This window comes from Lynx canadensis, chromosome E3, assembly GCF_007474595.2.
Source record: "Lynx canadensis isolate LIC74 chromosome E3, mLynCan4.pri.v2, whole genome shotgun sequence".
Lineage (NCBI taxonomy): Eukaryota > Metazoa > Chordata > Mammalia > Carnivora > Felidae > Lynx > Lynx canadensis.
In genome coordinates, this window is record NC_044318.1 from 31,840,024 (window position 1) to 31,854,936 (window position 14,913).

Here is a 14,913-nt window from a genome sequence, read left to right on the forward strand (position 1 = left end):
CCCAGTGCCGAGGCCCTGACAGCTCCCCCCAGGCCTCAGATGGAGCCATGAGTCGCGAACGTGGAGTCAAGGGCCTGAACCGAGGCCTGTGCCCTATTGAAGGTGGTGACAAACAGGGTGCTCTGAAGAGGAAAGTGTATGTTGTGTCTTCAGAGATGGGGTACATAGGAGCTCGTGGGACAAAGTTAGAGAAAGGGCATTGTGGGCAGAGACAGAGGGCGACCCAGGGCAACGGTGAGCAGGAGGTCGGTGAGGCCCAGGGGATCTGCAGGGTGGAGACGCGCTCTGCATCAGAGGCCTCTGTGTTCCTCAGCCCTGCATCTCTGACGCCATCTCTACTCGGGACTTAGCCATTCCAATTGTCCTTATCGGACGGAACCTCCCAAATCTGTCCATATCCACGCACGTTTCTAAACCTAGAATGTAATTCTTATTTTCTTATTACAGAAGCATTACGTGTTCACTGTAGGAAGAACAGGGGTGAGGGGGTTAGGAGTAGAAATCAGCCGTAGAAGGAAACAAAAGAGACTCCCAGGCGCTCAACACGGGGAGAGAACAATCCTTAACGTGCTCACGCGTGCCCTTTTTTTTATTAAAACTGTTTATGCATTTAATTTCATTTCAGAGACCATGTGAGAGGGGCAGAGGGAGAGAGAAAATCTAAAGCAGACTCCACACTTAGCACGTAGCCCGATCCAGGGCTCGATCCCACCACCCTGGGATCATGCCCTGAGCTGAAATCAAGAGTTGGATGCTCAGCTGACTGAGGCACCCAGGCGTCCATCACATGTGCGCTTCTGTACCCTCCCTTCTAAACAAAACGGGATCGTGTCGCCTGCATTATCCTATAACGTGCTTTTTTCCACTTAGTGAATCAAGAACATCCTTCCACGCCCATAGAGGCGATCCACGCTTCCCTGTTCAGTAGTGAACAGTGTCATGTTGTGCTGCGTAACCTGTCCAGCCTGTCCCTGATTTTCAGACATTGGAGTTGCCCCCAGTTTTATAACTATAAAATGTATTAAAAAAATTTTTTTAATGTTTATATTTGAGACAGAGAGAGAGAGAGAGAGCACAGTGGGGGAGGGACAGAGAGGGAGATACAGAATCCGAAGCAGGCTCCAGGCTCTGAGTTGTCAGCAGAGAGCCCGACACGGGGCTTGAACCCATGAACTGTGAGATCGTGACCTGAGCCAAAGTTGGACATTCAACTGACTGAGTCACCTCGTGCTTTTTAGGTGTCAACTAAATGCATTTAGTTTGTTCCACTTTTCAGTTGGGGAGAAATTCACACCTCTTAAACTTCATCTTTCTGACCATTTTTTAAAACGTACGATCAGTGGGTCTTGAACAGCCACAGCACCGTATAAATGGAAACTGCATGTGCTTCTGTGCCTGCTGTTTTCTTAGAGTATCTAGTCAAAAACGCTCACCTAGCTGGCTGATATGTAAGCATCAGTTTGGATTTGAGTTTGATTTATGTTGAAATGCAGGCAGTCTGTTCTCCTAGCTCAGAACTCAGAAGGTGAGCCGCGGTGGGAGTCCCAACCCTGTGCGCCTTGCTGTATTCACCTCACGGGGTCCTGGGGGAGCATGCGTGTGAGCGCACGGGTGGGCACAGTTGGCAAGCGCTCTGGCTTAGGCGGAGCGTAAACCGGAAGGGCAGGGAAGACGTGGCTGCTCGTGGCAGGGCAGGGACAGAAGTCGGACATGCGATCCGAGATGTCCAGACAGACACCAGATTCTTCTGGAGTACGGGTCGGAGTGGGGGGTGGGGGGGCCCGGCCTGAGGGCCTCCATTCTTGCTCTTGCCCTGGCCCTGCCGCCCTTAGGGGTGGGCCTTCCCCAGGGGGTGCTGGGTGGGGTAACGGGGAGTCAGGGAGGGCCTGCTCGGGGTTCCTGGGCAGCCGGCCCCCAGCTGCCTGTCGGGGCGCCTCTGGGGTGGAGGGAAGAAGCTGGAGTGGCCAAGACAGGCGCCAGGCCTTGCCACCCCTGGGGCCCCACAGGTGATGTTATCTCCCTCTGGGGCCCTAAAAGTGGCTCTGGTCCTGGAGCTGCCAATGTAGTGAGAAACCCAGGGGAGCGTAAACAAGTCTGTTATCTTTATGTCTGCAAAATCACGTGTCTAAGCCGCTTTGCAGAGGCGTCCTTAGAAGCAGCCTTCACCGAGGTCTTTCCACGGACTCCAGGCCTCTGGCCCCAGCAGATACCACGTTTATGCGGTTGTAGGTTGTGTACACGTGTGTGAGCACGCACGTGCGGGTGCGTGCTGACTCCGTTTTTGCTTTATTGCACTTTCCCGCGCGCAGGAAGCCACAGGATGTAGTGGAAAGAGCAAAGACCTTGGAGTCAGACCGCGAGTCAGGCCTCCGGCAGCCTTCCTGTAAAGTGGGCGGCGGGTGCCGCCGAGAGCCTGCGCTTGCCGGACTGCGTGCTGCGTGCCTGTTGTGCTTTTTCTTCGTTTGACATTTGGAGAAGCCTCCGAAGCGGTATTTGTTGGTCCCGTGTTCTGGCTGAGGTTCAAGTTCACGCAGCTGCAAGGTGGCAGGCTGGGAATCGCACGGCTCCAGAGCCGCTGCTCGGCCCTCCACCTCGTTGCCACCCCTGCCTCCCCGGGGGTCTTGGTTGCCGGAAAAAGTGGATTTGGGGAGCAAACTGTGTAAGCGCGAGTGTTCTTGAGATACAGTATCTGCAGAAAGGTACACACAGGGTGACCTCGCCACGTGAGCGGGGGTGGGTAACCAACACCCGGATCAAGGCACAGATTGTTCGAGCACCCCGGGCGCCCCTGCCGTCCCTCCCGGGTCCTGCCTCCTGTTCCTGCGTGGGGACCTTGCATAACAAAGTCGTACGGGTGCCTTCCCTTGCATCCGGCGCCTCGAACTCAGCATTACGCCCTGAGGCTCCCTCCTCCCCGTGTGTGTACCGATCGTTTGTGGGTTTCCACTGCTGCGGTGGAGAATATTCCATCGTGTAAATGTGCCACTGTTTGTTTGTCCTCCTGCGGATGGACATCATTAGGGTTGTTTCCTGTTTGGCACCCGTGTGTCTAACGCTGCTGGAACCTTCTATGCACAGCTTTTGGTGCACAGGCACCAATGTGCTCTGCCCGCTGTCTACCAGGGACTGAATTGCCGGGTTGTAGGTTTAAGGAGATACTGCCGAACGGTGTTCCAGGGCAGCTGGGCCGTGCTGTGCTCCCCACCAGAGCTCTGCCTGCGTGTGATGCGCTCCGTCTCTCCCGTGGTAGCCATTCTGGTGCGTGTGCAGTAGATCTCACTGGGGTTTTGTTTTCCGTTTCTCTGGTTACTACTAACGTCCAGCACCTTCCCATATGTCCTTTGGCCATTTAGAGACTGTCTTTCAGAAAGCGCTTGTTCAAGGGGCGCCTGGCTGGCTCAGTTGGAAGAACACATGACTTTCAATCTCGGGGTTGTGGGTTCGAGCCCCACACTGGGTGTAGAGATTACTTAAAATCTTAAAAAAATAAATAAAAAGGAAAGTGCTTGTTCAAGTCTTTTGACAGTTTTTCTGTTGGATTCTTCATCTTTCCCTAGTTGACGTGTAGGGATTCCTGAGATTCTCAGCTCAAGTCCTTTGTCAGATAGACATAAGTTGCAAACATCTTGTCCCATGCTGTGGCTTGCCTTTCATTTCCTTAATCGTGTCGTGGTTTTTTTTCATTTTTATTTTTTTAGTGTTTGTTCATATTTGAGAGAGAGAGAGCGGAGGAGGGGCAGAGAGAGAGAGAGGAAGACACAGAATCTGAAGCAGGCTCCGGGCTCTGAGCTGTCAGCACAGAGCCCGACGTGGGGCTCAAACTCACGGATTGTGAGATCATGACCTGAGCCAAAGTCGGACACTTAACCGACTGAGCCACCCAGGCGCCCCATTACTCATTTTGTTTTGAATGGAGACAGCCATATTTTAGATGGGCTGTATTTCACACAATCTAAAGATTTGCCATTCAGAGAAAGGTACGTTTTTGCACCTTGCTGGCGTAGGCCTGAGAGCCCCTGGCGCGGCTCACTGGGCATCTTTACCTGGCCCTGCAGGCCTGGGGCAGGGAGAGAGAGAAGGGAAAGGATAGGAAATGGGAGGGAGTGGGCACGAGGCCAGCAGCAGGGAGTGGAGAGTAGACGGGCTCCTCTCTGGAGAGGACGAGGTCCGGGGCTCTAGAAGGTGCCATGGTCACAGAGGAGGGAACCGGTAATGTGGCCCAGTGTGGGGGACGGAAAGGGGGTTCGGGGTGGAGCAGGGGTCTGTCAGCAGAGGAAGTGGCTGGAGGCCGCGGTGGGACAGAATGCTGAGGGCCATCACGAGGGAGCGGCATATAAATCGGTGCATCCGAGTGTGGAGCAGAATGTCAGGCGAGGCTGGGACAGCTTCTGAAGGGACTTGCCTGCCCCGGTCTGTGGCCCTGGGAGCCTGTGGGGACCAGAGGGGTGACCGGGCCATCGGAACTGTGGGCTGGATGGCACGGGATGGGAGTCAAGCCCTCCACCCTCGTTCTCCTCTGTCTGGGGCCGCAGGTCCTGGCTCTGAAGGTGGTGGTGTCTCCAGAGGCTTCGGGCCTGCCGTAGAGGACACGGGGAGGCCCCGCCCAGGGTCCTGTCCCCCGGCCGGAGGCACGGCTCGGGCCGGAGCTGGGGCTCCCCTCCATGCTGCCACATGTGCCCCCTGCCCATCAGCTACTTCTGTTTTTCAGGACCTCCTCTGTCAAAGACAGCAGCTTTGTGGAAAAGATGAAGAAGACGGTGAGTTTTCTGTGTGTCTGTGCTCTTTGCGGGGGGTCGCGGCCCTGGCAGCCGGGGGAGGGAGGTCCAGCAGAAAGCCAGCTTCACTGGAGCCGAGGGAAGAGCGGGCTAGAACATTCTCATCTAACCAAAGCGTCAAAGGTGCTCTGCTTTCCTGGGACAGTTTACCCTCCGATGGTTACTTGGTGAACAAACCAGACTGTAAGGGTCTCCCCTCGCTCTGACTCTGGGGACCGTCCCTCGTCCTCCCTCCCGGTCCAGGCTCTGCCCACGAGCAGACGGAAACCTCACATAGCTGTGGCTGGAGCGCAGCTACAGCCTGATCCGGTTTTGTTTGTTACATGTTACGAGAAAGTACCTCATGCGCATGATCAGAATCCCAAACTATTCAGGGGAAAGCCTCTCTCCTGCCACTCATCATCGTTGTTAGTATTTTATGGATCCTTCTAGAGCTTCTTGATGCACCCGCGGGGGGAAAAAATCCCAGATTCTCATTTTACATCTTTTTAAAACACAAAAGCTGGCCTATTACGTACACGGTTATAAACCGTGCTTTTTTTTTTTTTTTTTTTTGGCTGATCTATGTTGGCGTTTCTTCCCTAGCGATTCAGAGACCCCGCCCTCGTTCCTTACTGTAGCTGCGTAGTGATTTCATTCTGTGACCGTGAATCCTAGAAGTTGTTTGGACACTGCCCTGCCAGTGGGCACTTGGACTGTTCCTAACTTCCACCTCTTACAAATGATGCTGCTCTGACTCTAGGCCAATTTCTACATCTGCTAATACGATAAAATCCCAGAAGTAGAATCGTTGGACCCAGAGGTGTGTGCATTTGTAGTGTGATAGAAGCTGCCAGATTGTCCCGACCCCGACCCCGGCTCACACCAGGGCACTCTGGTTAGCCGTGTGTGAGAAAACCTGTTGCCCCAAAGCCTTGCCAGTAGAGCGTGAATCGGGGGCGGGGGGGGGGTGCCAGTTTTCTAGGTTAAAAGCAGATATCCCTGTGCTCTTCTAATTTGCATTTTCCTTATGAATGCATTTCAGCAGATTTTTGTAGCTGATGATGGCATTTCTTTCTTTATGGATTCTCTGTTCAAATCTTTTTTTTTTTTTTAAGTTTATTTATTTTAGAGAGAGAGCAAGAGCAGGGGAGGGGCCGAGAGAATCCCAAGCAGGCTCCACAATGTCAACGCAGAGCCCAACTTGGGGTTCGATCTCACAAACCGTGAGATCATGACCATAACCAAGCGTCAGATGCTTCACTGACTGAGCCACCCAGGCGCCCCCTCTCTGGTCAACTCTTTTGCCCACTTTTCTGTTGGGATTGAGCCTTCTCGAGGAATTCCTTAACATTTTAGGGAGATTAACCCCTTGTTTGTGACACGAGTTAAAGATATTTTCCCCAGTTAGTAGTTTGTGTTTTCACCTGGCGTTGTGTGTGTGTGTGTGTGTGTGTGTACAAGTTACACAGTGCACTTTATTGTTCTTCCTGCGACTCCTGGACTTGGAGTCATTGACTCTAAGGAGATGAAAGAATTCTTGCACGTTTTCTTCTGGTGCTTCCTAGTACTTTTTCCTTGTTCATAATTAACGTTCAGTCTGCTGGGAGTTTATCCCGGCGTCAGCCACGCAGCATGGATCCGGCTCCTTTTTGTGCACCACTCAGTTCCGTGTAGTAGCATCCGCCTTTTCTCCACTGCTTTTATCAAATACATAATTCCCGTATGTATTTGGACCTTTTTCCAGATTTTCCTGTCCCAGTGCTTTGATCTGGCTTTCTGTGTTCAGTATCCTACAGTTTCAGTTACTGAGGTTTTAGAAAGCTTATTTTGATCATCCTTAACTGCTAGGCTCCGCCCCACCCCCACAACTCTTCCCCTTTTCCTGGCCATTATTTCATATGTATGCATTTGGGGTAACAGCTTTAATGAGACAGTGTGCATTCCACACAGGTCACCCTTTTAAAGTAAGTATACACTTCAGGGCGCCTGGGGGGCTCAGTCAAGCGTCTGATTCTTGATTTCGGCTCAGGTCATGGTCTCATGCTTCATGAGATCGAGCCCCACGTTGGGCTCTGTGCTGAGCGAGAAGCCTGCGTGGGATTCTCTGTCTCCCTCTGCCCCTCTCCACTGCACTCGCTCTCTCAGATAAAAAAAAAAAAAAAAAGCATATCCTTCAGTGTTTTTTAACGTTTTCCCAGATTTATGCAAACCATCACCACTGCTTTAGAACCTCTTCAGCATCCCAAATGGCCACCCCATAGCCATTAGCAGCCACTTCCCACTAATTCCTAACCCCCACCCACAGCCCAAAGCAACCGCTCGTCCACTTTATTAATTGCCTGCATCCCTTACAGAGTTGCCGGTTTGGGACATTTCGTGTAAGTGGAATCATTCACTTAGTATCACGTCTTCAGGGTTTGTCTGGTCTGTGTCGCACATCAGCACTTCGTTCCTTTTCGCTGCTCAATCCTGTTCCAGTGGATGAATTTATATTTATTTTTTGATATCACTTTGAGGAAGTAAAAAGAGCTGTTCAGATTTTTTGCCAGCTCGTGTTGCATTTCTGGATTGATAACGGAGAACTGGACCTCTTCTGTGTTGAGACTTCCCCTGCAAACCCAGGGCCTTTCCCTGTGGTTGAACCCTTTATCCGTAACTTCTTGCAGGTTCCTCCTAAGGCTTAATTTTTTTTTTAAGTTTATTTTGAGAGAGAAAGAGTTGGTGAGGGGCAGAGAGAGAGTGCGAGAGAAAAATCACAAGCAGCGTCCGCATTGCTGGTGTGGAGCCCGCATGGGACTTGAACCCACAAACCTTGAGATCGTGACCGGAGGCAAAACCAAGAGTCGGACGTTTAACCGGCTGAACTACCCGGCGCTCCTTTTAAGGCTTATTTTGAAGTTCTTCATATGTTTTGATGCCGCTGTAAACATTTAGCTGCTATTTTATATCCTGTTTTGTCCCCTTAGCCTGATATTCTATAAGCCTTTCTTTTTTATAAAGTAGTTTTTGTAAGTGATTATTTTAAAATAACTTTTTAGGGGTGCCTGAGGTGGCTCAGTCCGTTAAGTGTCCGACTTCGGCTCAGGTCATGATCTTGTGGTTCATGGCATCGGGCTCCGTGCTGACAGCTCAGAGCCTGGAGCCTGCTTTGGATTCTGTGTCTCCCTCTCTCTCTGCCCCTCCCCAGCTCACACTCTGTCTCAAAAATAAACATTAGGAAAAAAATTTTTTAATGAAGTAAAATACCTTTTTAAAATTTTTTTTTTTTTTTCAACGTTTATTTATTTTTGGGACAGAGAGAGACAGAGCATGAACGGGGGAGGGGCAGAGAGAGAGGGAGACACAGAATCAGAAACAGGCTCCAGGCTCTGAGCCATCAGCCCAGAGCCTGACGCGGGGCTCGAACTCCCGGACCGCGAGATCGTGACCTGGCTGAAGTCGGACGCTTAACCGACTGCGCCACCCAGGCGCCCCTAAAATACCTTTTTAAATGATTGGTAGAAACTTCAGGAAATGTAAAAGGTATGCAGACATTTTAAAGCAATTATAATCCATACATTTTTTTTTTTCCTTTGTACCTATATGTAGGGCTTCATGCAAAAATCAGAGACCCCTCTAGGGGTCAGGGCACTGAAATCCTACTGCTGAGAAACCTCATGGCTACATAAAGGGACCAGAAGGTGGCCTGTACCTCACTTCCACCTTCCAGACCTCATAAAGCACGTTGATTTGCTGGGCCAAATTTGCTGCCCCACCTTGAGAGTCTGGGGAGTAGAGTTCCAGCTGTAGAGGCCACAGGAGGAGGAGGGTGGAATGAAGAATGTGGGAGCCAGCCCATTGGGCACCTTTCCTTTTATCTAGATTTTTATAAAGAATAGGTATTCAGAAAAACTTACCCATAATTCTCCATTTGGAGACTCTTGGTATACTTCTTGCTAGATTTTTTTCCCCTTGTGCGTGTGTGTGTATAAATGTATATATGGACACCATTGTGCGTAGAGAACAAAATTGGATTACGCTAGAATACTGTTTGGTCTTTTTTTTTACTGAACATTACATCGTGCTTTTTAACGTTTCCTTTAAAAATCTGTCCAAAGTGTGACCTTGAGCAGCTGCATGTCTGGGTGGCCTTTGTCACTGTCCTCCACAGTAGCTGGGGCAGTGGGACGATAGCCCCGGAGTGACTTAGGAAGACTTGGGGCAGGAAGGAAGAGGATGCCTTGGAAAGACCTCACCTGCCTAGCCCACCCTATGGCCACCTAGAGTCTCTGGAGAAGCCTCTGGGCTCTTGGTCCCTCACTGACCCCATGTGTCTGGCCTTCCCCAGGGCAGGAACATCATCGTGTTCTACGGCTCCCAGACGGGGACGGCGGAAGAGTTTGCCAACCGCTTGTCCAAGGACGCGCACCGCTACGGGATGCGGGGCATGGCTGCAGACCCCGAGGAGTATGACTTGGTGAGTAGTCCCCACTCCCGACCCTTCTCCTGGCTCCCCCAGTAGCACTGACCAGGGCATCCGGATCGTGGACATGTGTAAAGGGTGAGTCAGCCACAGGGACGGACGCGGACGGGCCTCTCCTGTCGTTTGTCCAGGCAGCCAGCTGGCCCCAGGCTTGCGCATGGGCGCCTGGCACCGCCCACGCTCAGCCTTCCCAGCTCGGCTCTGGGCGGGGCAGGGCGGGGCGAGGGGATGCAAGCACGGGAGGGGGGCGTGGCCTGTTAATGAAGGGGTCTCAGCAGTCTGGGGAGGAGGGGTCTCCGCTTCTCCCTCCACCCCCCTGCAGCCATCTCAGGGAGCCCTTCACTGGGCTTTGAAATGAGGCTGCATTAACTGGTGTGTCTGGCCACTTGGGGAGGGGCCCGGGGAGCCTGAGGTTTGGGGGTAGAGGCCCCCATTTGCCGTGGACCTGTCGCTCCCTCCGGCTACCACTGGACTCAGTCTGAAGGACTCAGTGTCCCTTGCAGGTGCTCTGCCCCCAGCGTGGCGCCGAGGGACAGGCTCACCTTGCTCACTGTCCTCAAGGGATCGGTTCTCTGTCCTTCCCCTAACATGGAAGCAGCTCTCAAAAGCCCAAGAAACTTCTAGCCGTCTGCTTGCCTCTTTCTGGGTCAGGGAGCTAATGACAGCCAGGCCACCAGCCCCACATAGACGCGGTGGACAGAAAGGGAAGAGGCTGACGGGCAGGAGGTCCTAGTTGCCATCTTTCTCCTCCCCTGATGGGGCTGCTGCCAGATGTACTTTCCCCCAAAACCAGTCTCTCCTGAGTTCACCACACGAGCTCTTCTGTCTCCTAAACCCAACCGTCCCCCACCCGCTCCACCCCCACCCTTGGGTCTTGGGGACCGGCACCGCCGCCCGTCTGTCCGCAGACCTGGGTTTTAAGTTAGCCAGCAGCTGGTTAGGAATTTGCGAGAGCTCAGGCCCTGCTGTGGTCCCAGGACGTTGTGGGACCATGAGGTTCTCCCCCAGGGCCCGGTTGCACGCTGGCTGGTGGCCCAGAACCCAGCCTGCTTCTGCCTGTCAACACCCAGGCCCTTACACGTGTTCTTTTGTGTCTGCTGTTCCGTTTCCTTTGGAAAGGCACTGGTTCAAATGTCAGCCCCCTCCATGCAGCCTTCTCCGACTGCTCGTGCCCCTTCCCAACGGAATCATTCCCTCCCATCCCACAGCAGCCGCCCTGGGCAGGGCCTGGGCTCTCCTGTCTGCATCCCATCAGGCACACCCCTGACATAGGCTCAGTCACGGTCGCTGGGCCCGGGCCCTGCTCTCGTCTCTCCAGGCCGACCTGGGCAGCCTGCCGGAGATCGAGAACTCCCTGGCGGTGTTCTGCATGGCCACCTATGGGGAGGGAGACCCCACGGACAACGCACAGGACTTCTACGACTGGCTCCAGGAGACGGATATGGACCTCTCCGGAGTCAAGTATGCGGTGAGCCTCCCCATCTTCTCTCCCATGGCTTCTGCACCTTACGGTGCCTCTGGACCCTCAGTTCCCACCTCGTCCTGATGAGCCAGGGCAGGCCAAGGTGTCAGAACAGAGGCTTAGAGCGGGGGACCCGGCGGGGAGGGCTGCTCACAGGTCAGGCCTCTCTTCTGCCCTGGGCCCCAGTGCTGACAGTCCCTGCTCCCGGGTCCCCAGCCCCGCTTTGCTCCGGGGGCACTATTTGCAGTAGACCAAAGACAAGAAGGGTGCAGCAGGCTGACCGCTGTAGGCCGGGCCAGGAACACCGGGCGGGGAGGGTGAATTGACCCTGCTGGCCGCCCAGGGTTGAGGCCTAGGGGCCACATGCCACTGAAACAAAGCCACTTCCGGGGGCCAGAGGTGGCCCGCCTCACAGTGCAAGTTGTCTGCAGGATGTAGAGGCCCATGGGTGCGGTGTACCCTTGGGGGGCACGGGGGAAACCCACCCCTGACCGCTGACCAGGCCTCAGACCCGTCCCTGGGTCCACACAGGTGTTTGGTCTCGGGAACAAGACCTACGAGCACTTCAATGCCATGGGCAAGTATGTGGACAAGCGGCTGGAGCAGCTCGGCGCCCAGCGGATCTTCGAGCTGGGGATGGGCGATGACGATGGGAAGTGAGTGCCCGGGCCCCCCTCCCCGGAGCCCCGACCCCGGCCTGCATGTCTGGGGAACCCACAGGGTCAGGGCCGACTCTGGCACGGGAGGGGAGCGCAAAGCCACCTGTACAGGCATCACCGAGGGCAAGGGAAGGCCGGCGCCATCCCCCCCTCACTTTTCTACATCCTCTGGGCTCCCAGCGCCCCTGCTTAGCACAGACGCCCCAAATGCCACCTGGTGGCTCGGGCCCCATCCCAGGGGGCTCCTCGGGCTGGGCGGGGAGAGGGGCTCCCTGGGGCCGGACTCATTCCCTCCTCCCGCCAGCCTGGAGGAGGACTTCATCACGTGGCGAGAGCAGTTCTGGCCGGCCGTGTGCGAACACTTTGGGGTGGAAGCCACCGGAGAGGAGTCCAGGTGAGTGTGTGTCCGCACACGGGGTGGGAGACCTGGCCCGCTGGGTTCCGGCGGGGACGCCAGGAGAAGCTGGCAGATGCTCAGTCACAGGACCAGGGGGTCCTGGGTCCCGCGTTAAGGCACTTGGGCTTTGCCTGGAAGGGACGGGCACTGGGGGGGCTTTCCTCACCTCCTCCCAGAATCGCCTCGAAGCCTGTAGCACCCCAGGCTCCCCAGCCCTCCCACCATCCTCCGGACCCTCCCCACCTCACCCTGTCTCCCCTTGCCAGCATTCGCCAGTACGAGCTCGTGGTCCACACAGACATAGACGTGGCCAAGGTGTACACGGGAGAGATGGGCCGACTGAAGAGCTACGAGAACCAGAAACCGTGAGTAGAGAGCACGGTTGGGGGCCTGTGGCCGTGGGTGCCCCCAATGGCTGGCAGTCCTGTGAGTCCCTGCAGGCCCTTGCCCGTGAGTGGGTGTGGGTGGGAGCACCCATGACTTCACCTCCACCACACGGGAGGGCGTAAGGCCCAGAGCAGAGGAACAGAGGCAGGCCCACACCTAGGCCCTGCCCCCTGGCTCTCTCCCAGGGGTCCCTCAGGCCAGGGCGCGGCCACCAGGAGACAGACACTTGCTCAGTTTGTACTTCATGTGACATTTTGCTCCAAGTATCCGGGGGTGGGGAGGCCCCTACCAGTGCCTGGAGCAGGACATCCGGAGTATGGCTGTGGGTCCAGGTTGAGCCCTGGCAGGAAGGACTCGCTTTCTTAAAACCTGCCTCAGTATTTGGACTTTTTATCCAAAAACAGCATTCCTCTCTTGGGCCCCTGACTTGCCTTACCCCGGGGTGGTGCCCAGATTCCTGGAGCCGCCCAGGAAAAAGTCCCCCTAACACCCTGAGGATTTAAGACCAGTGGCCCTGCTTTAACAGGAAACCCAACATTTCAGTGACTGTGCAGGCAGAACCCAGGCACCGTCTGTCGTAGGGAGCCATCTACAAGGGGCCTGGTCCTCCTGTGCACTCAGCCCACAAACAGGTAGTGGGTGAAGGGTCTCCCCCACATTTAGGAACCGGCTTCAGTTTCCTTATCTGTAAATGGAGACACTGATAACCTAGCTCTGCCCACTTCTGGGGGTCACTGGGGGCACTGCCTTGAATCTGGTTGGGAGAACCTTTTACATAATTGGAGAGGTTTCCTGGGGCCCTGGGAGGCTGGCTCTAAGGTTCCCTGTGTTCTGTGAAACCAGAAGGGTCCCTTGGGGGCAGGGAGATTCAGATTGAGGGCCTGACCAATCACTGAGCTGCTCTCTTTCCCACCCAGCCCCTTTGATGCCAAGAATCCGTTCTTGGCTGAGGTCACCACCAACCGGAAGCTGAACCAGGGAACTGAGCGACACCTCATGCACCTGGAATTAGACATCGCAGACTCCAAACTCAGGTGCTGGCAGCCACCCCCTCCCCCAACCCACCCCTCTCAGAGCTTCCGGGCCCTGCCTTCCACCCCCTCCTGAGCCTCGAATCCACCCCCCCACCAACCCTAGGTATGAATCTGGGGACCATGTGGCCGTTTACCCAGCCAATGACTCTGCCCTGGTCAGCCAGCTCGGCAAGATCTTGGGTGCTGACCTGGACGTCATCATGTCCCTGAACAATCTGGACGGTGAGTCCTGGAATCGAGGCTGCCTGCCCTCCAGCCCGGGACCCGAGGCAGCCGGCAGGAATGGGCCCCTGGCAAAGCTGTAGATAGGTTGAGCTGCTTAAGCCCAAAGCCCTGGTGCCCTCGTGGCCCTCAGACACAAGACCCCACGATTCCAGTTTCTGGAACAGACTAGCTGGGCAGCGGCCACTAACCCCAAATGCTTTTCCCCTCTCCCTGCAGAGGAGTCCAACAAGAAGCACCCCTTCCCCTGCCCCACCTCGTACCGCACGGCCCTCACCTACTACCTGGACATCACCAACCCGCCACGCACCAACGTGCTCTACGAGCTGGCACAGTACGCCTCGGAGCCCTCTGAGCAGGAGCACTTGCGCAAGATGGCGTCCTCCTCGGGCGAGGGCAAGGTAGGCCTGCTGCCGCTGCACCTGGGGAGCCACCACCTCAGCCCTGTCACCTGGGCCACGGCGCCTCCCCTCACTCCCCCCCAGGTCTCACCCCGCATTTGGCCTTCCCCAGGAGCTGTACCTGAGCTGGGTGGTGGAGGCTCGGCGGCACATCCTGGCCATCCTGCAGGACTACCCGTCCCTGCGGCCCCCCATCGACCACCTGTGTGAGCTGCTGCCTCGTCTCCAGGCCCGCTACTACTCCATCGCCTCATCCTCCAAGGTGCGAGGCCCAGCCCATGTAGGGAGGGCACAGCCGATGGGTGCCCTGAGCTGTGGCCCCAGCTCTGCCCCAAGCGCCTCATGTCCAGCGGGCTGGACCACGAGACTGCAAACGGCTCTCTACTGGTGTTGAGAGCCAGCCAGGACAGCTGCTGGAAAGGGGCTTTCGAGGTTTGGGCACCAGGAAGGGTGAGAAGAGCCCCCGTGCTGAGGAGGCTGGGGTGACAGGGCCAGGGGGGCAGGAGAGAAGGGCCTCAGGTGTCTTCACCCCTGCCCCACTCCCACCAGGTCCACCCCAACTCCGTGCACATCTGTGCCGTGGCGGTGGAGTACGAGACCAAGTCTGGCCGCATCAACAAGGGGGTGGCCACCAGCTGGCTACGGGCCAAGGAGCCTGCAGGGGAGAACGGCCGCCGGGCCCTGGTGCCCATGTTTGTGCGCAAGTCCCAGTTCCGCCTGCCCTTCAAGGCTACCACCCCTGTCGTCATGGTGGGCCCTGGCACAGGGGTGGCACCCTTCATAGGCTTCATCCAGGAGCGGGCCTGGCTGCGGCAGCAGGGTAAGTGTGTGGGCATGGGGTGGGGTTCCGTGGGGTTCCATGTGCCTGGGCACCTGCTCACCCCTGCTCACCGCCCCAGGCAAGGACGTGGGGGAGACGCTGCTCTACTACGGCTGCCGCCGGTCTGATGAGGACTATCTGTACCGCGAAGAGCTGACTCAGTTCCACAAGGACGGCTCCCTCACTCAGCTCAACGTGGCCTTCTCTCGGGAGCAGCCCCACAAGGTGAGGCCTCGGGCGGCCCCCCTGGGCTGGGCCTCAGGGCCGCGGGACCCGCCTCGTCACCGTGCCACCTCCGCCCACCCCCCCCAC

General features: G+C 56.0%; 1 protein-coding gene across 3 annotated transcripts in view; it reads left to right on the plus strand.

The window, feature by feature from the left end:
* LOC115503955 (NADPH--cytochrome P450 reductase) overlaps positions 1-14,913 on the plus strand; it is a 63,590-nt gene that overhangs the window by 48,001 nt on the left and 676 nt on the right. For all 3 annotated transcript variants that reach the window (XM_030300536.1, XM_030300537.1, XM_032591525.1), the window contains exons 3-14: positions 4,709-4,757; positions 9,085-9,213; positions 10,538-10,687; positions 11,213-11,337; positions 11,645-11,734; positions 12,004-12,102; positions 13,042-13,158; positions 13,262-13,380; positions 13,600-13,781; positions 13,894-14,043; positions 14,331-14,601; positions 14,681-14,826. In XM_030300536.1, coding sequence (XP_030156396.1) covers positions 4,709-4,757; positions 9,085-9,213; positions 10,538-10,687; positions 11,213-11,337; positions 11,645-11,734; positions 12,004-12,102; positions 13,042-13,158; positions 13,262-13,380; positions 13,600-13,781; positions 13,894-14,043; positions 14,331-14,601; positions 14,681-14,826 — 1,627 coding nt within the window. The remainder of the gene's footprint in view (positions 1-4,708; positions 4,758-9,084; positions 9,214-10,537; positions 10,688-11,212; positions 11,338-11,644; positions 11,735-12,003; positions 12,103-13,041; positions 13,159-13,261; positions 13,381-13,599; positions 13,782-13,893; positions 14,044-14,330; positions 14,602-14,680; positions 14,827-14,913) is intronic.